Source organism: Hypanus sabinus, chromosome 22, assembly GCF_030144855.1.
Source record: "Hypanus sabinus isolate sHypSab1 chromosome 22, sHypSab1.hap1, whole genome shotgun sequence".
Lineage (NCBI taxonomy): Eukaryota > Metazoa > Chordata > Chondrichthyes > Myliobatiformes > Dasyatidae > Hypanus > Hypanus sabinus.
In genome coordinates, this window is record NC_082727.1 from 37574100 (window position 1) to 37601552 (window position 27453).

The 27453-nt window shown below is 41.9% G+C and overlaps 1 protein-coding gene across 1 annotated transcript in view; it reads left to right on the forward strand.

The window, feature by feature from the left end:
- The window catches only part of LOC132379533 (5-hydroxytryptamine receptor 7), a 44950-nt gene extending 17718 nt beyond the window's left edge, over nucleotides 1–27232 (forward strand). The window contains exon 2 of the mRNA XM_059947524.1: nucleotides 17168–27232. Coding sequence (XP_059803507.1) covers nucleotides 17168–17921 — 754 coding nt within the window. The 3' untranslated portion in view covers nucleotides 17922–27232. The remainder of the gene's footprint in view (nucleotides 1–17167) is intronic.
- Nucleotides 27233–27453: the final 221 nt, after the last annotated feature.

Consider the following 27453-nt stretch of genomic DNA (forward strand, 5'->3'; position numbering starts at 1 on the left):
ATGTTAGTAACTTCCCTGTAATACCATGGGCTCTTAACTTGGTAAGCAGCCTCATGTGTGGCACCTTGTCAAAGGCCTTCTGAAAGTCCCCTTTATCTATCCTACATGTAATCTCCTCAAGGAAATCCAACAGGTTTGTCAGGCAGGATTTTCCCTGGAGGAAACCATGCTGACTTTGTATTATCTTATCCAGTGTCACCAAGTACTCATCCTTAACAATTGACTCCAACACCTTCCCAACCACTGAGGTCAGGCTAACTGGTCTATAATTTCCTTTCTGCTGCCTTCCTCCTTTCTTAAAGATTGGAGTAACATTTGCAATTTTCTGGTCCTCTGGCACCATGCCAGAGTCCACTGATTTTTGAAAGATCATTTCTAATGCCACCATAATCTCTAACACTACCTCTTTCAGAACCTTAGGGTGCAGTTCCTGTAGTCCGGGTGACTTATGTACCTTCAGGTCTTCCGGCTTTTTGAGCACCTTCTCCCTTGTTATAGTAACTGCACCCACTCCTCTTCCTTCACACACCACAACATCAGGCACACTTCTAGTGTCTTCCACAGTGAAGACTGACGCAAAATACTCAGTTCATCAGCCGTCTTCTTGTCCCCCGTTATTATTTCTCCTGCCTCATTTTCTAGTGGTCCTATATCCACTCTCATTTCTCTTTTATTTTTAATATACTTGAAAAAATTTTTACTATCCACTTTGATATTGTTTGCTAGCTTGCTTTCATATTTCATCTTTTCCCTTCTAACGATTTTTAAGTTGCTCTCTGTAGGTTTTTAAAAACTTCCCAATTCTCTATCTTCCCACTAATTTTTGCTTTGTTGTATGCCCTTTCTTTTGCTTTTACAATATCTTTGACTTGCCTTGTCAGCCACAGTTGTACTATATAGATCTGGCTCAAACTCATCTTCTCTAATTACTGGCTCTGCAGATTATAGGTTATTCTGTATTTTCAAAAGGTTTAGTGAAGGCAAGAAACTAATCCATATGAAGCCATCAGAAAACGTAATTAGTGATTTCTCACCTGAGTGATATTCAAAGTTTATCTTTCACCTCATATAATTTCTGACACATACAAGCCTATTACAATATGACAAGGTTTTATTCTTATGAAATCACAATTGTAACAGTGCAGATTCCCATTTCAGTGGCATAATTGAGAGTTACCAGCTGGAATCTGGAGCCATCAATTATTATATGTTACATACATGATAATGAAGCATTTATAATGATTTTTACGCTTGAAAGCTATATACTATTTGTTTCTAAATAATTACTTATTTCAGAGTATTTTCCATTTCTTTATTCTGCCATATGCAGCAGTTCAGAATTGTAAAAATGATTGTGCACATATGCAAAGGCTTAGATTGGAACCATAAAACCATAAGACCATGGGACCATAAGCTAGAGGAACAGAATTAAGCATTTTGGCCCAACAAGTCTGCCCTGCCATTTCATCATGGCTGATCTATTTTCCCTCTCAGCACCAATCTCCTGCCTTCTCTCCATATCCCTTCATGCCCTGACTAATCATCTATCAGGGAGAGCGAAGTGCAGAAACAAATATCACTGTGATGATTATACGCTCCAGTATCAATTGTTTGGTGACAATAAAGTATTTGTATTTTTTTTTGTATCTATCGACCTCTCCCTTAAATATAACTAAAAACTTGGCCTCCACAGCTGCCTGACTAATGAAGAATCTATCCACTTCTGTCTTAAATATACATAAAGACTTAGCCTCCATAGCTGCCCGTGACAATGGATTCCACAGATCTGCCACTCTCTGGCTAAAGAAATTCCTCCTCATCTCCATTCTAAAAGGATGCCCCTCTGTTCTGAGGCTATGTACTCTGGTCCTCGACTGTCCCACAATAGGAAAGACCCTCTCTACTCTAATGAGTTTTTAAAAAAGCCTGCAAATCTAAAATAGTACTGGGAAATAATAAAAATGCTCTTCAGGTCAGAAAAGAGACAGCCAATACGTTTTAGGGTTGATGGCAAAAACTGTCATTCTGTTTTTTGCTGCACAGATGCTGTCTGAGATCTGAGTGCTTCCAATGTTTTCAGTTTCTTAAATTTTATAATACAAATCAATTGGAGGAACATAACATAATAATGAAGAGATTTGGATCTACACAAAAATTGTGTTAATATTGTGCTTAATGTTGGAAGAAGCATTCCAAAAATGACCCACGGAGAAAATAAAGTAAATGTGAAAATCAGTCAATCAGTTTGATGACTTCAATGCTGAATCACAGTCATTTTCCTTTTGATATTACTGTTATAAAAGTCACATATTACTAACTCTAATAACACATCTAACCTTTAAAAATTGGTTCCTAAAAGCCAGGTTGATTACACATAATCATTTACTGGGTCCTTGCTTTTTACTAGTTTCTCATTCTAAGTTTAATTTTCAGCGGAGTTTAAATAACTTTTCCAAAAAAAACAAAAATAGCTGTTATAGTCAGTGTCCAAACTTGATTTATTTTCTTTGTTTATTAAGTAATAATTTATTGCCATCATCTCAACAATACCCTCTCTCCTCTGGCTTCAAAGCTGCCATAAACTATTTAATTTCCTCCTCAATATACACTTAAGTACAGGGTGTACCCAATAAAGTGGCCACTGAGTGTATATTCACAGTCTTCTGCCGCTGTGGCCCATCCACGTCAGGGTTTGACATGTTGTGTGTTCAGAGTTGCTCTGGAGTCTGTGTGTGTCAAAATCCTAGGAGATCAGCAGCTTCTGAGATACTCAAACCACCCCATCTGACACCAACAACCAACAGTCAAAGTCACTTAGGTCATATTTCTTTCTCATTCTCATGTTTCGTCTGAACAACAACTGAACCTCTTGACCATGTCTACATGCTTTTATGCATTGTGTTGCTGCCACATGGTAGGCTGATGAAGTATTTGTATTAATGAGCAGTTATATAGAGGCACCTAATAAAATAGCCACTGAGTGTAAATCTTCTGCCTTACAGGTATTCCCTCAGTTTTGCTATTTCACTTGTTTGCCACTGCCTTCTGTATGTCTACTCCTTTCATATTCTCTGCTCACTTTGCTCACCTGGCCTATTTTCCATAATCCCATCAAATCTTAGCTGGCTATTCAGTATTTCTGCAGGTATAATCTGATCATCACCTTCCATTGATGCCTTTTTATCAATAGAACCAATATTAACTCGGACTCTGGTTGCTATGTGTCTATGGTGCTGCTGCAAGCCAGATGTTTATTGCACCTGTGCATACTTGTACTTGAGGATGACAGTAAACTCAAAATGTTACTTTGGTTATCCTATGGTGTGACCTTTCTCTGTGCTTTTTTCAGTCTGAAGAAAGGCAGCTGTAATGTTGATTTTGAAACAAAACTTAAAAGTGACTAACTGTCTGGGCCACTCATTGCCAGATCTGAGGAGACTACAGGAAGCAATAGCAAGGCTCGGTCTTCTCTGCTAAAAGATCTCAGTGTACAATGGTCATCCTGAATGCAAACATAACTTAGGTTGATTCTACGTGAAATCAGTTTATCAGTTGTTGAGAACATCATTTGGACATTTAAACATAAGAGATTCAGCAGATGCTGAAAATCCAGAGTAACACACATACAAAATGAATAGGTGAAACATTGATTTCACTAACATCCAATAATTTCTCCCTTCTCAACCTCTGCTCTTTTTCCATTCCCCATTCTGGCTCCCCTCTGGCCCCTTCTCTTCTCACCTGCCTATCACCTCCCTCTGGCGACACACCCATTAACCTTCCCCATTACTTAGCTGCACCTATCACCTTCCAGCTTATATTCCTTCCCTTCCCCTCATGTTCTTATTCTGACTTTTTAACCCTTTCCTGTCCCAATCAGGGGTCTCAGCCCAAAACATCCACTATTTTTCCTCTCCATTGATGCTGCATGACCTGCCAAGTTCTTCCAGCATTTTATGTGTGTCACTCATTCACACTTTTGTTACATTGAGGCTAGAGTACTCCAGTTCTCACGTGATTGGCCTCTCGTCTACTATCACTTAAATGTCAGCATCTTTGGTGGTCTAATCCTAACTTGCACCAAGTCCTGCTCAAATATCACCACTGCACACACTAAACAGAAATGATTCCAGCTTAACAAGTTTTATTTTATAATTACCATCGTTGCTTTCAAAACCTGCTACAATCTTACCCCCTACTTTTGAAATCTCATCTATAATGGAAATACACCTGTGAATCCTGACTACAGACAGACAGACAGACATACTTTATTGATCCGGAAATAAAATGAAATAACATGCATAGAATCCAGAGTAATCTCGGAAACAAAAAACATGGATTCATTAGTGCCTGATTTCATGCTCATATTTTATATAAAACATGTATGCATATATGTGGATGTGAAAGAGACACCCGGATGGGGCATGGCCTCTCAAGTGCCAGGGTCAGGAATGGCTCAGTTCAGGTCCGCAGCATTCTAAAGGGAGAAGGTGATCAGCTGGAAGTTGTGATACATATTGGTGCCAACAACACAGGTAGGAGAAGGGATGAGGTCCTGAAGAGAGAATATAGGGAGTTAGAAAGCTCAGAAGCAGGACCTCAAGGGTAGTAATCTCTGGATTACTGTCTGTGCCATATGTCAGTGAGGGTAGGAACAGGATGATTCAGCAGATGAATGCTTGGCTGAAGAACTGCTGTAAGGGACAGAGTTTCAGATTTTTGGATCATTTGGGTCTCTTCTGGTGAAGGTATGACCTGTACAAAAAGGATGGGTTACACCTGACCCCGAGGGGGACCAATATCCTTGTGGGCAGGTTTGTTACAGCTGTTGGGGAGGGTTTAAGCTGAGTTGGCAGTGAGATGGGAAGTAGAGTGATAGGGCTAAGGATAGGGCAGTTGGTATACAAGCAGATGAGACTGTGAGGAAGGATGGGTGGATGACAGGGGAAACTGCAGTTAGTGGGAAGAGTTGCTGTGTAGCATGAGGACAAAATGGCATCAAATCAGTTGAAAGATGTGGCATAGGTTTGGAAGATGTTGAATCCTTGTGTGTTGAGTTAAGAAACTGCAAGGGTAAAATAACCCTGATGGCAGTTACAGTATATACAGGCCTCCCAATAGTAGCTGGGACGTGGACCACAGAGTACAAGGAAAATAGAAAGAGCATGTCAAAAGCGTAATGTTATGATAGTCATAGGAGATTTTAACATGTAGGTCAATTGGGAAAATGAGGTTGGTAATGGATCTCAAGAGAGTGAGTTTGTTGAATGTCTATGAGATGGCTTTTTAGAGCATTATGTCATTGAGCCTACTAGGCAATCAGCTATAGTGGATTGGGTGTTATGTAATGAACCGGAGATGATTAGGGAGCTTAAGATAAAATAACCCTTAGGAGGCAGTGATCAAGTTCAACTTAAAATTTGGTAGTGAGAATGTAAAGTCTGACATAGCAGTATTTCAGTGAAGTAAAGGAAATTACAGCGGTATGAGAAAGAAATTGGCCAAAGTAAATTGGAAGGAGATGCTGGCAGGGATGAAGGCAGGGTAGCAATGGCTTGAGTTCTGGAAAAATGAGGAAATTGCAGGATAGAGGTACTCCAAATACAAAGAAATACTCAAATGGCAAAATAACAAAACCGTGGCTGACAAGGGAAGTCAAAGCTAATGGAAAAGCAAAAGAGAGGGCATACAACAAAGCAAAAATTAGCAGGAAGATAGAAAATTTTGAAGCTTTTAAAAACCCGCAGAGAGCAACTAAAAGAATCATTAGGAGGAAGAAGATGAAATATGAAAGCAAGTTGGCAAACATCAAAGTGGATAGTAAAAGCTTTTTCAAGTATGTAAAAATTAATAGAGATGAGAGAGGTTATAGGACTGCTAGAAAATGAGGCTGGCTAAGTAATAACGGGGGATAAAGAGATGGCAGATGAACAGAATGAATATTTTGCATCAGTCTTCACTGTGGAAGACACTGGCAGTGTGCCAGATGTTGCAGGTTGTGAGGGAACAGAAGTGAGTGCAATTACAATTACAAGGAAGAAGGTGCTCAAAAAGCTGAAAGACCTAACTTATATGTCACCTGGACCAGATTAACTGCACCCTAGGTTTCTGAAAGAGGTAACAGTAGAGACTGTGGAAGCATTAATAATAATCTTTCAAAAGTAATTGGACTCTGGCATGGTGCCAGAGGACTGGAAGATGGCAAATGTCACTCCACTCTTCAAGAAAGGAGGAAGGCAGCAGAAAGGAAACTACAGACCAGTTAGCTTGAACTCTGTGGTTAAGAAGATGTTGCAGTCAATTGTTAAGGATGAGGTTATGGAGTACTTGGTGACACAGGACAAGACAGGATAAAGTCAACCTGGTTTCCTTAAGGGAAAATTTTGCCTGACTAAATTTTTGAAATTCTTTGAGGAGATTACAAGCAGGATAGGTAAAGGGAATGCAGTTCATATGTATATTTGGACTTTCAGAAGACCTTTGGCAAGGTGCTACACATGAGGCTGCTTCCCAAGTTAAGAACATTACTGGCATGGTTAGAGCATTGGTTGATTGGTAGGAGGCATCGAGTGTGAATAAAAGGATCCTTTTCTGTTTGGCTGCCAGTGACTAGTAGTATTCTGCAGGGGCCTGTGTTGGGACCACTTCTTTTTATGCTGTATATCAATGATTGAGATGATGAAATAGATGGCTGTGTTTGCTAAGTTTGCAGATGATAGGAAGATTGATGGAGGGGCAGGTAGTGTTGAGGAAACAGGTAGGCTGAAGAAGGACCTAGCCAGATTAGGAGAATGGACAAGGAAGTGGCAAATGAAATACAATGTTGGAAAATGCATGGTCATGCACTTTGGTAGTAGAAATAAATGTGCAGAGTATTTTCTAAACAAGGAGAAAATCAAAAAATCTGAAATGCACAGGGCCTTGGGAGTCCTCGAGCACAGCACCCTAAAGGTCAACTTGCAGGTAGAATCGATGGTGAGGAAGGCAAATGCAATGTTAGCATTCATCCAAGAGATCTAGAATACAGGAGTAAGGATGTGATGCTGAGGCTTGAGTACTGTGAATGATTTTGGGCTCCTCATCCGAGAAAAGATGAGCTGGCATTGGAGAGAGTTCAGAGGAGGTTCACAAGGATGATTCCGGGAATGAAGGGTTATCATATGAGGAACGTTTGGTGGATCTGGGTCTGTATTTGCTGGAATTTAGAAGGATGGGGGGGGGGATTTCATTGAAACCTTTTGTATGTTGAAAGCCCTAGACTGAGTAGTTGTGGAAAGGATTTGCCATGGTGGGAGTCTAGGACAAAAGGACACTGCCTCAGGATAGAGGGGCATCTGTTTCAAACAGAGATGCAGAGAAATTTCTTGAGTCAGATAGTGGTGAAGTTGTGGAATCTGTTGCCACATGCAGCTGTGGAGGCCAGGTAGTTGGGTATATTTTAGGCAGAGATTGATAGGTTCTTGATTGGACACAGCATCAAAGGTTAAGGGGAGAAGGGCAAGGAGTGGGGCTGAGGAGGAGATAAAAGGATCAGCTATGACTGAATGGCGGAGCAGACTCGATGGGCTAGATGGCCTAATTCTGTTTCTCTGCCTTGTGGTCCAAAATCTAAAAGGGTGACAAGTACAGTACTGAAGGTGTTAGACTGAATGCATATAGAATACAGAATAAAGTAGATGATCTTGTAGCGCAGTTAGAGATGGCAGGTAAGGCATTGAGAGCATTGCATTGCTGAGTAATAACTAAAAGCAGGTCATATTTGGGAGCTTAACATCCAATGATACACATTGAATCAAAAGAACAGGCAGGTAAGCAGAGGGGGTAGGATGGCTCTGATAGTAAAAATTAAAATCAAACTCTTCGAAAGAGGTGGCATAGGATTGGAAGATGTAGAATCCTTGTGGGTAGAGTTAAGAAACTGCAAGGGTAAAAAGAGTCTGGTGGGAGTTATATACAGGCCTCCAAACAGTTGCCAGGATGTGGGATACAAATAACAGTGGGAGATAGAAAAGCTTTGTAAAAAGACCAATATTGCAAGAACAAGGATAGATTGGGAAAATCGAGTTGGTGCTGTATCCCAAGAGAGGTAACTTGTAGAATGCCCATGAGATGTCTTTTAAGAGCAGTTAATGGTTGAGTCCACTAGGAGAGAGACAACTTTGGATATCCTGTTCAGTACCGAACCAGATTTGATTAGGGGGACAGTAGTCATAATATAATAGAATTCACTTGCACTTTGAGAGGGAGAAGTTAAGCTGAGATGTCGGTATTACAGTGAAGTACAGGGCAGTACAGAGGCATGAGAGAAGAGATGGCCAAATTTGATTGGAAGGTAGCAGGGATGACAGCAGAAAAGCCATGGCTGGAATTTTTTGGAGCAAATCAGAGGGTGCAGGATAGATACATCCCGAAGAAGAATGTCACAACCGTATATTCTGCCATGCAGTCTACATGCCCACGCAGGTGGGCTTCGGAACAGGTTGGGCAATCACACTCATGTGTCTGCATGTTCCAGCTAAGTAGTTGTTCATTCTGGTGGCACTTAACACCCTTCTTTAAGTTCTATACTTGTTGAGACTTGACCAAAAGCTCAGAAATGTTTATTGTTGCAATGTTTTTAAGTTACAAAACTTAACAGTTATGCTCCCTGCTTACCCTCATCCTTATCCAGGAAAGAAGATGACTGTTTTGATTGACACTGTAAAGGAAGGGTATTAAATATTTAGTTATTGCTGCCATCAACAGTGTTGGCATTAACATTCATTTTGAGTGTTTTAGTTAGCGGCCTCTTGTCCTGGTGTTTATTATTTTTATTTTTCCTCAAATTTTACAACAATTATTATTAACATCAGTGAACTATGGACTTAGTTTATTTTCTCTCTCTCTCTCTCTCTCTTATCTGCAACTGTGGCTGACAAGGGAAGTTAAAGAGAGAATAAAAGTAAAAGAGGGCTATTAGAAAGAAACAAAAAATTGTGGGATGCAAGAGGATTGGGAAGCTTTTAAAAATCAACATCTGAAAAAGACATAAGCAGAGAAAAGCTGATGTATGAAGGCATGTTTGCCAATAATATAAAAGAGGATGCGTAAAGGTTTTTTGCAGATATATAAAGAATAAAGGAGCGGCAAGAGTGGATATTCAACCTGGAGAAGTTGTAATGGGGGTGGGGAGAACAAAGAAATGGTGAACAAACTTAATAAGCATTTTGCATCAGTCTTCACTTTGGAAGACACTAGCAGTAAGCCAGAAATTTGAAGGTACTGAGGGGAGAAGGAGGCGGGAAGAGTGAGTGCAGTTGCTATTACTAAGGAGAAGGTGCTTGTGGAAGCTGGCAGGTCTGAAGGTAGAGAATTCACCTGGACAAGATGGACTATAGCCCAGGTTTCAGAAAGAGTTCACTGAAGATGTTGTTCAGGCATTAGTAGTGATCTTTCAAGAATCGCATTTTGGAATGGTTCCAGAGGATTAGAAAATTGCTAATGTCAGTCTAATCTTTAAGAACAGAAGGGAACAGAAGGAAGGAAATTATAAGCCAGTTAGCTTTACTTCAGTGGTTGGGAGATGTTGGAGTCCAGAATTAAAGATGAGAATTTGGGAATCTTGGAGGCACATGTTAAAATAGACTAAAGCCAACACGGAATACACACAAAATGCTGGTGGAACGCAGCAGGCCAGGAGGAGAAATCTTGCCTGACAAATTTGTTGGATTTCTTTGAAGGAATAACATGCAGGATACAAAGTCAGATGATGTTGTTTACTTGGATTTTCAGAATGCCTTTGACAAGGTGCTGCACACGAAGCTGCTCAGCAAGAGCCCACAGTATTACAGGAGAGATATGAGCATAGATAGAAGACCCACTGATTGACAGGAGGCAAAGAGTGGGAATAAAAGGGGCCTCTTCTTATTTGCTGCTGGTAACTAGTGGAGTTCTACAGAGGTCAGTGTTAGGACAACTTCTTTTCCTGTTATTGGTCAATGATTTAATGGCATTATGGGCAATTTTGCTGAATACAAAGATGGTTGGAGGGGCAGATAGTATTGAGGAAGCACGAAGTCTTCAGAAGGACATAGAAATTAGGAGAATGGGCAAGGAGGTGACAGATAGAATATAGTGTAGGGAAATATGTATAATGCACTTTTATAGAAGGAATAAAGACATAGACTATTTTCTAAGTAGGGAGAAAATTTAAGAATCAGAGTTGCACAGGAAATTTGGAGTCCTTGTGCAGGATTCCCTGAAGGTTAACTTGCAGGTTGAGTCAATGGTAAGGAAGGCAAATGCAATGGTAACATTCACTTTGAGAGGATGTAATGCTGAGTCTTCATAAGACATTAATCAGATTGCACATGGAGTATGCTGAGCAATTATGAGCCCCTTATCTAAGAAGGGACGTGCTGGCATTGGACATGGTCCAGAAGATGTTCATGAGAATGATTGTGGGAATGGAAGTGTTAATATATGAGGAAGAGTTCATTACTCTGGACCCGTACTCACTGGAGTTTAGAAGGATGATGAGGGAACTCATTGAAGCCTATTGAATATTGAAAGGGCAAAAAAAGTGGATGTGGCGAGGATGTTTCCTATAGTTGGTGAGGGTGGGACCAGAGGACACAACCTCAGAATAGAAGGACATCCAGTTAGAACAGAAATGAGGAGGAATGTGTTTAGCCTGAGTGGAGTGAATCTGTAGAATTCATTGCACAAACATCCATGGAGAATAAGTCTTTGGGTACATTTAAAGCAGATGCTGATTAGTCAGGACATCGAAGGTTATGGGGAGAAGGCAAGAGGATGGGGCTGAGAGAGATAATGAATCAACCATGTTGGAATGGCAGAGCAAACTTGATGGGCCAAATAACCTAATTCTGCTCCAATAATCATATGGTTTTATAAAAACCAATTAATCTGGATGAAGTCCATTCATGATCATTTCCAGACAAAATTATGTCCATTGAAAAACTGGCCAGCGCACTTCTGTTTGAAATATGTCATAAACCCTTAGAAGATTTCTTAGCCTTCTTTGTGTTCCAAATGTTATTATGAGCCAAGAATTGCATTTTTGTCTTTTATCAACCTAATATAGAGTATCTTTTTGGGATGCAGTCTATGGCCATTGTGGACTCATAGTACAACCAGGGGTACACTAACACTCGCAAAATGCTCGAGGAATACAGCAAGCAGTAGCAGACCATTTAAAGGGGCATTCTGCTCTTGTCTGCACACCAGACTAATCAGCTTTAGAGCTAACACAGGCTGCTAAAGCAATGTTTACAATTTGAGCTACAAGTAAGTTACAATGAATATTTTCTGCAACATTTCACTGCAGAGATACTCATGTAATATTGCCCAAATGATGAAAATGCTACCAGCAACCCATTGCAGGCAGTGCTGTTGTGGCATTACGGTAATTACCCCTTTAGAGGGTGTTGGAGACGTCAAAGCTGGTAGTGAATTCCTGTTCATCTGCAGAAAACATTTTCCCAGAAAATCTACAAAGATGCCATAGCATATCTGGTCTAGAACTTGGCTACCCAGCTTGAGTCTGACTTAGTTGCATGCAGCTCTCAGATTGGGCAATAAATTGATTGTAAGTTGCTGGGTTGCAGTGAGTTCAGGCCTCTTTACGAATAAGTATACTAAGGCTCAGTAGTTGACCCTGTCTACACAACTCAAGCCTGATGGGACTGGATTGCAAAGTGTTAAATTTAGGTCATGTCTGATATTGAACAAGGCATGTCCTTGAGTTCAAGGTTGGATCAAATTGGCTGTAATTGGGTCAGGTTCGATTCAGATTTTAATTTAACAGTCAAACCTGGATAGATCTCCAAACTGGTCCTCTCTAATGAGTAATATCTCCACAGCTCAGATTTCCATGTCTGTCATCACAGTGTTGTAACATGTTTTGGAAAAACCTAACATTAATGTGGACTGCTGTCTCTGCAGAGATCTAGGTCCCCCTAGAACATTAACTTCCTCATCAAACATGCAACAAAGAACATAGAATACAGAACTAATCAACAAAGTACAATGTTCCACCAAACGTTTAATGTATACAAAGATCGCCCTAACCCTTCTCTCCCAAATACCACGTAACTATCTAAACAAATGTCTCTAATGATTCTGCCTCTACCACCACCTCCAGTAGTGTGTTCCAGGCACTTCTCACTCTCTATGTAAAAAACCTGCCCCACATATTACCCCTATACTTCCTTCCAATCACCTTAATTTATGCTCTTCTATTAGCCATTGCTACCTAGGGATAAAGGTATTGCCTATCCACTCAATCCATGCCTCTTATCATCTATCTAGTCACGTCTCATCCCCCTTCACTCCAAAGAGAAAACCTCTATCTCGCTCAGCCTTTCCTAGGACATGCTGCCTAATTCAGGCGGCATCATGGTAAATCTCCTCTGCACCCTCTCTAAAACTTCCATCCTATAATGAGGTGACCAAAATTGAACACAATACTCGAAGTGTGGTCTAACCAGAAGTTTACTGAGCTGCTCTTGATCTCCACACTACTAAGAATCCTGACATTGACCTTGCACTCTGCCTTCAAGTTTGACTTTTCAAAGTGTTTCATTTCACACATCGAGTTTGCCCATAATGACGCCTGTTGAATATCTGGGGTAGTTTCATCAATGAGTATTCAGGTTTGGACCAGCAGAAGGTTATCCTGAATGGCATGTTTCTGGGAAGTGTTCATCCAAAGGGATTTGGAACTGGTAAGTGTTAAGGAATGGATCATGGAGGCAAGGTCTAGCTTCTGCTTCCTTGACTGGTCACACCAATTCACAGTCCTATCACGGGCAAGCTGCAGAATCATTGTGGATGACATTATTTTTATGGAGGATGAGATACCAAAGCCTCCAGCAGACGAGTCACACCCAACATTAAATGTATAGGACGTACAAAGTGAATGGTGCTGGGGGATGAGCAGGATATGGATTCAGAACCTGAAAGACATGTAACATAGAATGAAGAGTGATTTATGGTGATAGAGAGCAGCACCAAGATCCTCATTTTCCAGCAGCAAACACAGTCCTGCATCAGAACCGGAGAAGAAAGGGGAAGATGCCTGAATGAGAAATGTGCTGGGAGGATAGAGTGAAGGTAGCTGTGCAAGGAGTAGGGAAGATGAGGGTGAGGGCATTTCAATGGTGGTTGAAGCAAACTCTGTTCTGTGAAGAAGATGGACACCTCAGGTGTTATAGAATGGAAAAGCTAACTAGAGGAGTGGTGTCGCAGCAACAACCTTGCACTCAACAACAGTAAGACGAAAAAGCTGATTGTGGACTTCAGGAAGGGTAAGACAAAGGAACACGTGCCAATCCTCACAGAGGGATCAGAAGTGGAGAGAGCGAGCAGTTTTAAGTTCCTGGGTGTCAAGATCTCTGAGGACCTAACCTGGTCCGAACATATCAATGCAGTTATAAAAAAGGCAAGACAGCAACTGTACTTCATTAGGAGTTCAAAGAGATTTGGTATGTCAACAAATACACTCAAAAACTTCTATAGATGTAACATGGAGAGCATTCTGACAGGCTACATCACTGTCTGATATGGGGAGGGTCTATTGCATAGGACCGAAAGAAGCTGCAGAGGGTGGTAAATTTAGTCAGCTCCATCTACAGAGTACCCAGGATATCTTCAAGGAGCAACGTCTCAGAAAGGCAGTGTTAATTTTTAAGGACCTCCAGCACCCTGGGTTTTTCTCACTGTTACCATCAGGTAGAAGGTACAGAAGCCTGAAGGCACACACTCAACAATTTAAGAACAGCTTCTTCCCCTCTGTCATCTGATTCCTAAATGAACATTGAAGCCATGAACTGCAATACATATAGACTGCAATTTATTTATTTATTTATTTATTTATTTACTTACTACTTTCCTCTTCTTCTATATTATGTATTGCATTGAAGTGCAGCTGCTAGGTTAACAAATTTCACTTCACATGCTGTTGATAATAAACCCGATTCGGATTCATAGCTCATCCTGAGGACAGATGCGATGGAGATGGAGGAAATGATAAAAGTGAATGGTGTTTTTACAAGTGACGTGGTGGGAAGTGATATAGTCAAGAGTCAAGATAGCTGTGAGAGTCAGTAGGTTTATAAAAGATATCAGTCGATGGTGTGTCTCCGAAGATAGAGACAGAGAGATCAGGAAAGGGGAGAGAGGTATCAGAGAGAGACACTTAAATTTGATGAAACACACACAAAATGCTGGTGGAACGCAGCAGGCCAAGCAGCATCTATAGGAAGAAGCACTGTCGACGTTTCGGGCCAAGACCCTTTGTCAGGACTAACTGAAAGGAAAGATAGTAAGAGATTTGAAAGTAGTGAGGGGAGGGGGAAATGCAAAATGATAGGAGAAGACCAGAGGGGGTGGGGTGAATATGAGAGCCAGAAAGGTGACTGGCAAAAGGGATACAGAGCTGGAGAAGAGAAAGGATCATGGGACGGGAGGCCTTGGGAGAAAGAAAGGGGAAGAGCAGCACCAGAGGGTGATGGAGAACAGGCAGAGAGAGAGAAAAAAAGGAGGGGGGAAAAACCAAATATATCAGGGATGGGGCAAGAAGGGGAGGAGGGGCATTAACAGAAGTTAGAGAAGTCAATGTTCTTGCCATCAGGTTAGAGGCTACCCAGACGGTATATAAGGTGTTCCTCCAACCTGAGTGTGGCTTCATCTTGACAGTAGAGGAGGCCATGGATAGACATATCAGAATGGGAATGGGACGTGGAATTAAAATGTGTGGCCACTGGGAGATCCTGTTTTTTCTGGTGAACCAAGCGTAGGTGTTCAGCGAAACGGTCTCCCAGTCTGCGTCGGGTCTCACCAATATATAAAAGGCCACACCGGGAGCACCAGACGCAGTATACCACACCAGCCGATTCACAGGTGAAGTGTTGCCTCACCTGGAAGGACTGTCTGGGGCCCTGAATGGTGGTAAGGGAGGAAGTGTAAGGGCAAGTGTAGAACTTGTTTCGCTTGCAAGGATAAGTGCCAGGAGAGAGATCAGTGGGAAAGGGTGGGGGGGGGGGGAACGAGTGGACAAGGGAGTCACGTAGGGAGTGATCCCTGGGGAAAGCAGAAAGGGGGGGAGGGAAAGATGTGCTTGGAGATCCCGTTGGAGGTGGCGGAAGTTACGGAGAATTATATGTTGGACCTGGAGGCTGGTGGGGTGGTAGGTGAGGACAAGGGGAACCCTATCCCGAGTGGGGTGGTGGGCGGATGGGGTGAGGGCAGATGTGCTGGAAATGGGAGAGATGCGTTTGAGAGCAGAGTTGATGGTGGAAGAAGGGAAGCCCCTTTGTTTAAAAAAGGAAGACATCTCCCTCTTCTGGAATGAAAAGCCTCATCCTGAGAGCAGATGCAGTGGAGAAGGAGGATGCAAGAAGGGGATGGCAATTTTACAAGAGACAGGGTGGGAAGAGGAATAGTCCAGGTAGCTGTAAGAGTCTGTAGGGTTATAGTAGATATCAGTAGATAAGCCGTCTCCAGAGATGGAGACAGAAAGATCAAGAAAGTGGAGGGAGGTGTCAGAAGTGGACAAGGTAAATTTGAGGGCTGGGTGAAAGTTGAGGCAAAGTTAATGAAGTCAATGAGCTCAGCATGCGTGGAGGAGGCAGCACCAATGCAGTCATCGATGTAGTGAAGGAAAAGAGAGGGACGGATACCCCTATAGGCTTGGAACATGAATTGTCCCACAAAGCCAACAAAAATGCAGGCATAGTTGGGACCCATGTGGGTGCCCATGGCTACACCTTTGGTTTGGAGGAAGTGGGAGGAGCCAAAGGAGAAATTATTGAGAGTAAGAACTAATTTGGCTAGACAGAGGAGAGTGGTGGTAGAGGGGAATTGGTTAGGTCTGGAATCCAAGAAGAAGCGGAGAGCTTTGAGACCTTCCTGGTGGGGGATGGAGGTATATAGGGACTGGACATCCACGGTGAAAATAAGGCATTGGGGGCCAGGGAACTTAAAATCATTGAAAAAATTCAAAGTGTGAGAAGTGTCACAAACATAGGTGGGAAGAGATTGAACAAGGGGGGATAAAACAGTGTCAAGGTATGCAGAAATGAGTTCGGTGGGGCAGGAGCAAGCTGAGACAATAGATCTACCTGGACACTTAGGTTTGTGGATCTTGGGTAGGAGGTAGAAACGGGAAGTGCGGGGTGTGGGAACTATGAGGTTGTTGGCAGTGGATGGGAGATCCCCAGAGCTGATAAGGTTGGTGATGGTATGGGAGGCAGTGGCCTGGTGCTCCTTAGTGGGGTCATGATCAAGGGGTAAGTAAGAGGAGGTATCAGAGAGTAGTCGCTGTGCCTTGGTCAGGTAGAGGTCAGTACGCCAGACTACAATAGCACCCCCCTTATCAGCGGGTTTTATAGTGTTGGGATTGGTGCAGAGAAAGTGGAGAGCGCAGCATTCGGAAGGAGTGCGGTTGGAATTGGAACACGGTGTGGTGAAGTCGAGACAGTTGATGTCCCGTCGGCAACTGATGGCAGGGTGGAAGGTGGAGGCAAAGTTGGTGAAATTGATGAGCTCAGCATGGGAGAAGGAAGCAGCACCAATGCAGTGGTTGATGTTGAATAGAGAGAGTTGGAGAGTGTTACCAAATGCAGGCTTGGAACATGGACTGTTCCATTTTATCATTTCTGAATTGGATTTTTTAAAATGTTTGTCATGTGCATTGAAATACATTGAAAAGCTTGTCTTGCATACTGTTCATAGAGATCAAATCGTTACACAATAATGGTTTATCATGGTCTCTTTAAAGATATGAAAAACTTTGATCCTGCTTTGTTGTCATATTGGTTATATTATTTTGCATTGCTGTGTATATAACTTTATGTTTCATGCCTGTTTTATTTGGCAACTATATCTATGAAGTGCATTGGCAGTATTCACCATCTACTGTTGCAATACATACACAGTTTCCTCAGTATATACAAATAGTTGAGACCCTTAGGTGACACCTGATTTATTTGATAGATTTTTATGAGCAAAAATGCTCTGGATTAATTGCAGTTTATTTTCAGACTGTCTGAAAGCATGCCACATCCATGAAAAGTAATTGCTGTTCTAATGCCAGAAACACAGTAGACAAAGTGTACGTCACATGAATGGGCTTTGCCAATCACCGATTTTCTTTTTATTGCAGGTACTTGGGGATAACAAGACCATTGACGTATCCAGTCAGACAGAGTGGGAAAGGCATGGCCAAAATGATCCTTTGTGTATGGCTTCTGGCTGCATCTGTCACACTACCACCTCTCTTCGGCTGGGCCAAGAATATCAACGATGACAAGGTTTGCCTGATCAGCCAAGACTTTGGTTACACCATTTACTCTACGGCAGTGGCATTCTATATTCCCATGTCAGTCATGCTTCTCATGTATCATCAGATTTTCAAGGCCGCCAAGAAGTGTGCTGCCAAGCACACCTTTACTGGATTCCCTCGGCCTGGAGATATGAACATGGTTGAGGCAGATCACAGAGGGTTTAAGCCACGCAAAGAGTCAGAGGAATGTACTAACTTTACCCGTCTTCTCAAAAATGAGCGTAAGAACATGTCAATCTTCAAAAGGGAACAGAAAGCCGCGACCACTCTTGGCATTGTAGTTGGAGCATTCACTTTATGTTGGTTACCATTCTTCATACTTTCCACAGCAAGACCTTTTATCTGTGGCACCAAGTGCAGCTGTATACCATTTTGGTTGGAAAGAACGATCTTGTGGTTTGGATATGCAAATTCACTCCTAAATCCTTTTATATATGCGTTATTCAACCGGGACCTGCGGACAACCTATCACAATCTGTTGAGGTGCAGATACAGGAATATTAATCGTAAGCTCTCTGCTGCAGGCATGCACGAGGCTCTGAAGCTAGCAGAGAGACCAGAACTGGTACTGTAGGCAGAGCATGCTCTCTGACACAGAAATACCTCAGGAAGAAAAGAATTCTCTTTGAAAACTATTGTTGCTGTAAAATGGGCTCTTAGGCTGGAAATACCTTATTCTTCGGATATCCTTCATGCATCAGGGACACTGGACTGCATCTACAAACAGTTCGGATGAGTACAGGTGGCAGTGGGACATACAGGCTCCTTCCCTTTGATGTTTTGGTACCTTTTTGTATGCATGTTGTGAAGTGGATTATCTCAGCAAACTGGAGTTTAGGATGTCAAAGATCACCTTGCATTTTGGAAGTATTGCTGGGTAGAGTACACTCTTATTGGCACCTGACATTGCTTATATTAACGTTTCTCCTGGGTCTTCAAAACACTTTTTATCACAATGCATAACCTTCCCTTGTGATGCTTCCATCCAAACCCCCAACCGACTTTTCCCCTAATCTGCACCGCTGCCAACCTACCCCATCCCTTTTAATCTACTGGGATAATGTGCAAAAGAGACCATCAGATTTCTTCGACAAGAAAATTTGCTAAATGCCAAGAAAATACATTGGGTTTCCCACTGCTTCTATTGGCTTCCCACACTGACATTTGAACCTAAGTAGGCCCCTCAGTTTGGCACACTGTTTACAGAACTGAAAGCATGCAGGTCCACGTGGACATATGGATTAGGAACCAAACTTTATGTGGCTTTTTGTCCTTTTGTCACAGAAGGTCACAGGATTTCCACAGCTGTGTCAGCTCTTCATCCCTTTATTTTGAAAAGTGACAATTACCCAATTCCTGGTGTCTGACTGCACATCTTTTCCTAGTTTAGAAGCCAGCAAAAGAACAAGTTCAGTTTTCATTTCTTTGCTTCCTATCACAAACTCAAGTCATGTTAAGGTGCTTCATCACCAGTGGGATAACTTTTGAAGTGTTCCCATTGTTACACTGATGGCAATTTTCACCCATCAGGTTCACACATACAATAAAATTATAATCATAAGACAGTCCAGAGCAACACATACAAAATTCTGGAGGAACTCAGCATATCAGGCAGCATTTATGGAAATAAATAAACAGTTGATATTTCAAGCTGAGACTCTTCATCAGGACTGGAAACAAAGGGGTACGAGGCCATAATGTAAATTATAATGTTTAAATTATCTAATTTTTAAACAGTTAAAGATTGTAAACAATGGCACTGAAAACTGAGGAACTGACGCAAGATTATTTTGAAAAAAATGTGGGGTAAAGAGTTGTGGAGGTACTGGGACCTTCCATTAGCAGACAGCAGGACGTTCTTCAAAATTCATTCCTTTGTCCAAATGATTAGGGCCTTGCCACTTTGGAGAGGAAATACAGCATATTAGTCAGGTAACTGCATACTAAACATGCTGTAACAAATAGACTTGTGATTACAAGAGGTTCCTGAGAGAAGCTAAATAATCTATTGCAACACACATGAAATGCTGGAGAAACTTAGTATCTACAGAAATGAATAAACAGTCGATATTTTGAGCTGAGACCAAAACGTCAACTGTTGCTTTGGATTCCTAGTGTCTGTAGAATTTCTTGTGTAAATAACCTTTTTCCTACTGAGCCACCAAAGGCTGTAAAATGTTGCAACAGTCCATGACCCACAGCACGTCAACAGATGAAATGCGCCAATCATATATTTCTAATACTGATCCATTATTTGTTTAATTGTTATTGCAGATTCAATGCCAGTGGAAATGAAAATCAAAAACAAAGGTGCATGACAAGCATCTGAATTGACTTTACCCACGTGCATTTCTATTGTCAATTACCCAAGTAGTACCCTTTCACACTTCAAGAGGAGCTGAGCATCCTTAAGATAACTGGAAGTTGGCCAGTTTGGGGGGCAGAGCACAGGAAAGTTGTCTCCAACTTCATATCCTGCAGAAGACCAGCTGGTACCTAGTTACCTCAGCCGAAACCTGTTCAGCTGAACGGGTCTCCCCAGGGAACTTCACTGAGGGATGGGTTGAACATCATTCAGAGAAGATCCTGAGAAAATAGAGTTGATTTAAAAATTTTCTTTGTGGAAAGAAACCATAGGCTGTGGAGAATGGCCCGAGTACATACCCTGAGAACTGGAGATCAAGTGCTTTATATTGACAGAAGGTAGATGCCGAAATGTTAAGGAATTCATCCACTTGTTCTGGCTCTCACTATTGTTCCCAGTATTGTGGAACCCTGACCCTGTCAAGCAGTTCTACCATACTGGGCTCACAGTCAATTCTGTCTGGTATATCATGACTTTGACACCCCAAATTGACCACCCTCTTTCTGTAGTCAATCAAAAACTAGTTCCATGATAGCCCAGCCTAATCACTGAGGACCCAGTACTAATCCTACCTTCTGCTCTTCCCTTCTTCATCACCCAAGGCATCTCTCCACAGAGATCATCCTCACACTCTCTGTGCATGACCTGTGGCTATCAACTGTGAACTACCTGACAAGTTTAGGTCAGCAATGTCTTACGAAAGTAAGGCCTGTGCAGAACCCATGGACAGAATTAACTCTAAGGCAACTGGGAGCTGTAGTGGGCCTATTGGCACCTGAATAGAGCACACCTGCTGATACCATTTAAAATGGATTTGGAGCCAAATATCCAAGGCCTGGTGAAATGCATCAGGTTTGACAATGGGATCATCTGGGAGTGTAAGGATGGAGCTGGGAAATTCAGATTATATCTGTGGAAATGTGAGAAACAGGGTCTAACCTTTGGATGTGGCTGATGCCTTATTTGTGCCCAAGTTACAACCTGCCCCAATGGGCTGAATGACATCCTCTGTCCTCAGACACTCATCAGGTCTTCCCTCATCTCCATGAGCCACTCTATGAAGGTGCTGACTGTAGTATCCTAACTCTGCAGAAACTGCCAGAGATCTCGTGCTATTCATTAGCCGGGTCCTTCAGCACAAAATGCACAGGCAATCTCTGTATAAAAACTTACAACAACCTCAGGCACTGGAGAATTGAGGAGCACTTACACAAAGTCTGAACTTCCCGAAGCTCTTTAATATCATTTTTTAAAGTTATAGTTACTCCAACAATGTAAGGAATGGGGCAGCCATTTCCACTTATTGGGGTTTCACAAACGTAATGAACAGAAAGAATCATTTTCTTTATGCACTTATCAAATCAATTTGGCCTGAACAAAAGTTTGTTTTAAGTGCTGGATCATAAGGTAGGTGAGGAAATGTACAAGTGAATTTCAGAAGTGATGTGAGTTCATCAACCTGAAGCATTAACTCAAGGGTTCCCATCCTTTTTTTATGCCATAGACCAATACCATTAAGCAAGGATTCTGCGGACCCTGCATTAACTGTTTCTCTTTCCACAGGTGCTGCCTGATCTGCTGAGTATTTCTAGAATTCCCTGTTTAAATTTTGGGTTTAATACTGTTGAGGCTATCAGAGCATTTTTTTTTTGTTTACTGTGTTGTTTTGAATGAACCAGTTTGCATTTACATTCAAACAAACGTTCTCCTTGATGCACCATCAATAACTCACTCTGAGACGTAAAGGCGAGATATCGGCTTTTATTGACTGGAAGAAGGAACAAGCAGTGGTTGACCACCATACTACATCCTGGAGACTGAGAGGCCGGGCTCAGGCCTCAATCGCCTTTATACAGGGGTCAGTGGGAGGAGCCACAGGAGCAGTCAGCAGAGGGGGGGGGGGGGCATGTCCAGACAGGTATATGTAGTTCACCACACTCCTGTTCCTGAATCAAAACTTGACACAGTCTCATATAAGCTACTCCATGTACTGTTCAAACCTCTGGACTGTGGAATGTAAAGCTCGTCTCATCAGTTTTTCAGCACTTTAAAAAGCTTTCCAGACCAACTTCTAAGCTTCTCAAGGGGCCCACTAATTGTCTGTATTATTAGTTGAGCTAGCAATGCCAGTGAAGTGCTTGCTGGAGTTGTGGATCAACCTTACTCGATTTGGCGTTGGGAGAGTTTGGTTCTTAAGACTCAAGTTGAAGTTTCTTCTTGATCTTAAATCTTCAGTTTATCGATCAATTAACTAAAAATCTTAAGTTGTGACACAGAGATGTGTACAGACTCTTTGTCTTAATTACAGAAGTGCTCGGTGAATCTAGAAAGAGAACCCTACAATGAAAGAACCCTTAACAATGTCTAGGTTTCAGTTTCAGGTAAGGGGCATTATTCAACCATTTCACTGATTGAGAAGCAGGTCAGGAGGCCAGTTCAAATTATTCCACTCATTCAATAGATCTTACTTTGGTTCTGCTTAATTAGAGTTCAGTTAATAGTATCTGCAACGAACTGTCAACACACTTACTGAACAATAAGTTTAATGTCCAGCTTATTCACATACAATGGCTTTGAAAAATTACAAAGTTCATAAGTTCAAAGTACTCTGAGATTCATTTTCTTGCAACTATTCACAGTTGAATAAAGAAACACAATTGAATCAATGAAAAACTACACACAAAATCAAGACTACCAAACAACCAATGTGAAAAACAAGACAAATTGTGCAAATACAAAAAACAAATAATAATAATAATAAATAACACTGGTAATATGAGTTGTAGAGTCCTTGAAAATGAATGCATAAGCTGTAAATTCTGGTTGGAATTTTATTGTTCTCTAGTATTATGTTAAGTGCTTAGTTTTGTAAGTGAGTCTTGGATGAAGGTGTTGTGTGTTCATTGCAGGCTTTAGCTCTTTCACCAAATGACTTCTAATGGTGCTAAATTATGATCCTACCTCTCCTTCTCCTCCAAATTCCAAGAAGGTTTGTCTAGTTTGGTTAGGAGTCTGAGCAAGTCATTTCTGTGTGGAATTAAATAGTCATCTCTGTGCAATTGCCTGGGAAATTATTTTGATGGAATGGTGAAAACAGGTGCCAAATAATTTCAGCACTAGTATAGCAGGCATCGTGAGCATCCATGTTCAGAGAATATTTTTGGTCCTAATTGTTATAATTTGAACTTGCCTGGGCCTGGAGAAAGATTATTGCAGGCTTAAAATTAAATGGATGATAAGAATAATTGTTTTTCTGGAATATTCCCATGTGATCTTTAGGTCATATGGAGAACTGAGCAGGTAATAGATAGGAGCTACAGGGAAGTAGTCACCCCTAAGTTGCAGGAGGCAGGAAAATGGGTGACTGTCAGGAGAGGAAAGGGAAATAGGCAGCTAGTGCTGAGTACCCCTGTGACCGTCCCCTTCAATAGACAGTATACTGCTTTGGATACTGCTAAGGGGACGACCTGATGAGGCTGGGAGCGGCATTGACCAGGTCTCTGGTGCTGTGGCTCAGAAGAGGACGGCAGTAGTGAGAGGGGAATCTATAGTTAGAGAAGTAGACACAAAATTCTGTGGATGCGATAGAGACCCCAGATAGTATGTTGCCTCCAAGGTGCCAGGGTCAGAGACATCTCAGATTGGGTCCATGATATTCTAAAGGCAGAGGGTGAGCAGCCAGAAGTCCTGGTGCATATTGACACTGCTGTCATAGGTAGGAAGAGTGAGGAGGTCCTGAAGAGAGGGCGCTAGGTAGAAAGCTGAAAAGTCCAAGATGGCAGTCGTTGGATTACTACCTATGCCACATGCTAATGAGGTTAAGAATAGGATGATTTAGCAGATGACTGCAAGGCTGAGACGCTGATGCAGGAGGCAAGGTTTTAGATTTCTGTGTCATTGGTATCTCTTCTGGGGAATGTACGACCTGTACAAGTGGAAAGATTACACCTGAACCCAAAAGGGATCAATGTCCTTGCGGGCTGGTGTGCTAGAGCTGTTGGAGAGGGTTTGAACTAATTCGGCAAGGGGATGGGAACCAGAGTGATGGGGCTGATACGGAGACTATAAGGAAATGATGACAAAATTACAGTCAGTGGGATGAGTTGCAGTGCAGAAGGGGGAAAAAATCAATATGAGTGTTGGATACAGGACTGAAGGTGTTATATTTGAATGCACTTTACATGGAACAAAGGAAATGATCTTGTAGCGCAGTTAGAGATTGGCCAAAATGGCGTTGTGGACAGGCAGTTAGGCAAAGGAGATGTGGCGGCTCAGTTGGTAAAACATTAAAACAAATACTTAGAAAGAGGTGACACAGGATTGGAAGATATAGAATCGTTGTGGGTCGTGTTAAGAAACTGCAAGGCTAAAAAGACCCAGGTAGGAATTATATACAGGCCTCTGAACAGTAGCAAAGATGTAGGATAAAATTACAAACAGAAAAAGCTTGTCAAAAGAGCAATGTTATGATAGTCATGGAGGACTAGAAGAGTACATTAGCAGGGATGACAGCACAGCAGCAATGGGTGGAATTTCTGGGAGCAATTTGGAAGATCCGGGATAGATATATCCCAAAGAAGAAGAAGTATTCTAAAGGCAGGATGACACAACCATGGGTGCCAAGAGAAGTCAAAGGTAGCATTAAAACAAAATAGAGGTTATGAAATAGAGCAAAAGAATTAGTGAGAACTTAGAGGATTGGGAAACTTTTAAAAACCAACAGAAGACAACTAAGAAAGCCAAAGCATCAGCTATCCAACAATATCAAAGAAGCTTCCATAAGTTTTTTCATATATGTAAATTTTAAAAGAGAGTCAAGAGTAGATATTGAACCGCTGGAAAAAGATACTGGTGAGGTAGTAGTGGGAGACAAGGAAATGGCAGACAAACTAAGTAAGTATTTTGCATCACACTAGCAGTGTGCCGGAGGATCCAGAGTGTCAGAGGGCAGAAGAGAGTGCAGTGAGTGCAGTTGCTATTACTAGGGAGAAGGTGCTTAGGAAGCTGAAAGCACCAATGGTAGACAAGTCATCTCGACCAGATGGTATACACCGCAGAGTTCTCAAAGAGGTGGCTTAAGAGATTGTGGCGGCATTAGGAATAATCTTTCAAGAATCACTTGATTTTGGGATGGTTCTGGAGGACTGGAAAATTGCAAGTGTCACTATATGTTTCTAGAAGGGAGGAAGGTATAAGAAAGGAAATCATAGCCTGATCTCAGTGGTTGGGAAGGTGTTGGTGTGGTTTTGGGGTGCTTGGAGGCGCATGGTAAAACAGGCCAAAGTCAGCATGGTTTCCTTAATGAAAAATCTTACCTGACAAATCCGGTTAGAATTATTTGAGGAAATATCAAACAGGATAGACAAGGGAAAAAATAGGTGAATGTTGTGTATTTGGATTTTTCAGAAGGTGACACACATGAAGCTGCTTAATAAGATAAGTCCATGGTACTACAGGAAATATACTAGCATGGATAGAGCATTGGCTGTTTGGCAGGAAACAAACAGTGGGAATGAGGGAACTTTCTGATTGGATGGCTGCGATTAGTGGTGTCTTGCGGGGATCGCTGTTAGGACCTCTTCTTTTAACGTAGTGTGTGAATGATTTTAACGTAGTGTGTGAATGATTTGGATGAAGGAATTGTTGGCTTTGTGGCCAAGTTTTCAGATGGTATGAATATAGGTGGTGGGGCAGGTAGTGTTGAGGAAGCAGAGGGCTTGCAGAAGGACAGATTAGGAGAATGGACAAAGAAGTGTCAATTGGAATACAGTGTGAGGAAATGCATGGTCATGCACTTTGATAGAAGGAGTAAAAGCATAAACTATTTTCTGAATGGGGAGAAAGTACAAAAACTGAGGTGCAAGGGGACTTTGGTATCCTTGTGTTGGATTCTCTAAAGGTTAAGTTGCAGGTTGAGTCTGCGGTGAATAAGGCAAATGCAATGTTAGCATTCATGTCAAGAAGACTAGAATATAAAAGCAAGGATATAAGGCTGAGGCTTTACATTGCACTGGTGAGCACACTCTTGGAGTATCGTGAACAGTTTTGGATCCCTTATTTAAGCAAGGATGTGCTGACATTGGAGAGGATTCAGAGGAAGATCTGAGAATGATGTATGAGGAACGATTGATGGCTCTGGACCTTTGACTTTCTGGAATTTAAAATCTCATTGAAACAAATTGAACACTGAAAGGCCTGGATAAAGTGAATGTGGAGAGGATGGCTGCTATGGTAGGGGAGTCCAGGACCAGAGGGCACAGCCTCAAAATACAGTGACATCACTTTAGAGCAGAGGTAAGGAGCAATTTCACTAGCCAGTGGCTAGTGAACCTGTGGAATTTGTTGCCATAGGTGGCTGTGGAGTCCAGGTCACTGGAAGTATTAAGGCAGAGTTTGATAGGTTCTTCATTGGTTAGGACATGAAAGGTTATTGCGAGAAGGTAGGAGAATGCAGTTGAGAGGGAAATAATGAAATGGTGGAGCAGACTCGATGGGCTGAATGGCCCCTATATCTTATGGTCTTATGATCTTTATATATGGGCTCTTTACTTCCAATTATTCTTGAGGTGAGTAGTGGCTGGCATGCTGTTAGATGACTCAGGGCTATCCATTCTCAAGCGAGGTCCTGGTGGGGAAGGTATAGAGAGGGAGGGATATCTAGTACAGGGCCAGAAAGGAGACCATGAAAGCAGAAATAGTCCTACCATGGCTATCATGCCTTCCTCCATTCCTTCTGCAGATAGAAAATATCTTCATAGTTGCTAATGACTAAGCTGTCCCTCTGTCTGTGACACATGTATGGTATTCAATAGGCTGGACGAGCACTGCAGTGTCTCTGTTTGAATGAATTCCTTTATGGACCTCTAGAATAAATGCTGGTTTAATGTTAGTGAAACCTTGTTCCAGAAAGCCTTTCAATATTCCCTGCATTTGAGACACCTTTGAAAAGGTGATACTTTATGTAAGTGATGAGTATCCCTTTAAATGGAAGTTGAAATCAACATGACCACCATACCCAGAAGCAGAGCAACCATATAACCATATAATAATTACAGCACGGAAACAGGCCATTTCGGCCCTTCTAGTCCGTGCCGAAACACGCACAAAATGCTGGGGATCTCAGCATGGCAAACAGCATTCACAGAGAGGAATAGTGAACACTTCAGGCCAAGAACTTTCATCCAGTCTTCACCTGATGCTACCTGACCTGCTGAGTTCCTCGAGCAATTTTGGACATGCTGCTCCAGATTTCCAGCTCCTGCAAAATCTCCTGTGTTTATAGTTGTCGTGGGACTAACCGAAATACTTACCATCAACTGTCCTGTAGCCTCTTTAGAATAAGCACCACCAAATGCATTTAAATGGCAGTGAGGAGATAAATAAGCAACATGCTGTCTCCTCCAATGTTTTGGCTTCATATCCCATCCGGTGCACCTCTTTATCTTTTTAATAGTTAAAGTAATTGGTAAAAATTCATCCTCTTGGGCTTACAGAAAGGGGGAGTAGGAGAGCTCATGTAATATACTCCTCACATATCGCAGCATGTTACAATTTTATGGGCTTTCTTAAACTCCTGCAAATTACTGCCACATGCAGCAGACGCTCAACATTCAAGGCTATAGAAATCATGACAAACAGCTAATCCTGTTTATAATGCGGACAGAGGTTCCATGTACCGAGATACGTTACTTTGTATTGTTCTTGTGCTATGCTTCCTGTCATGTAAGCTGTATGAAACATA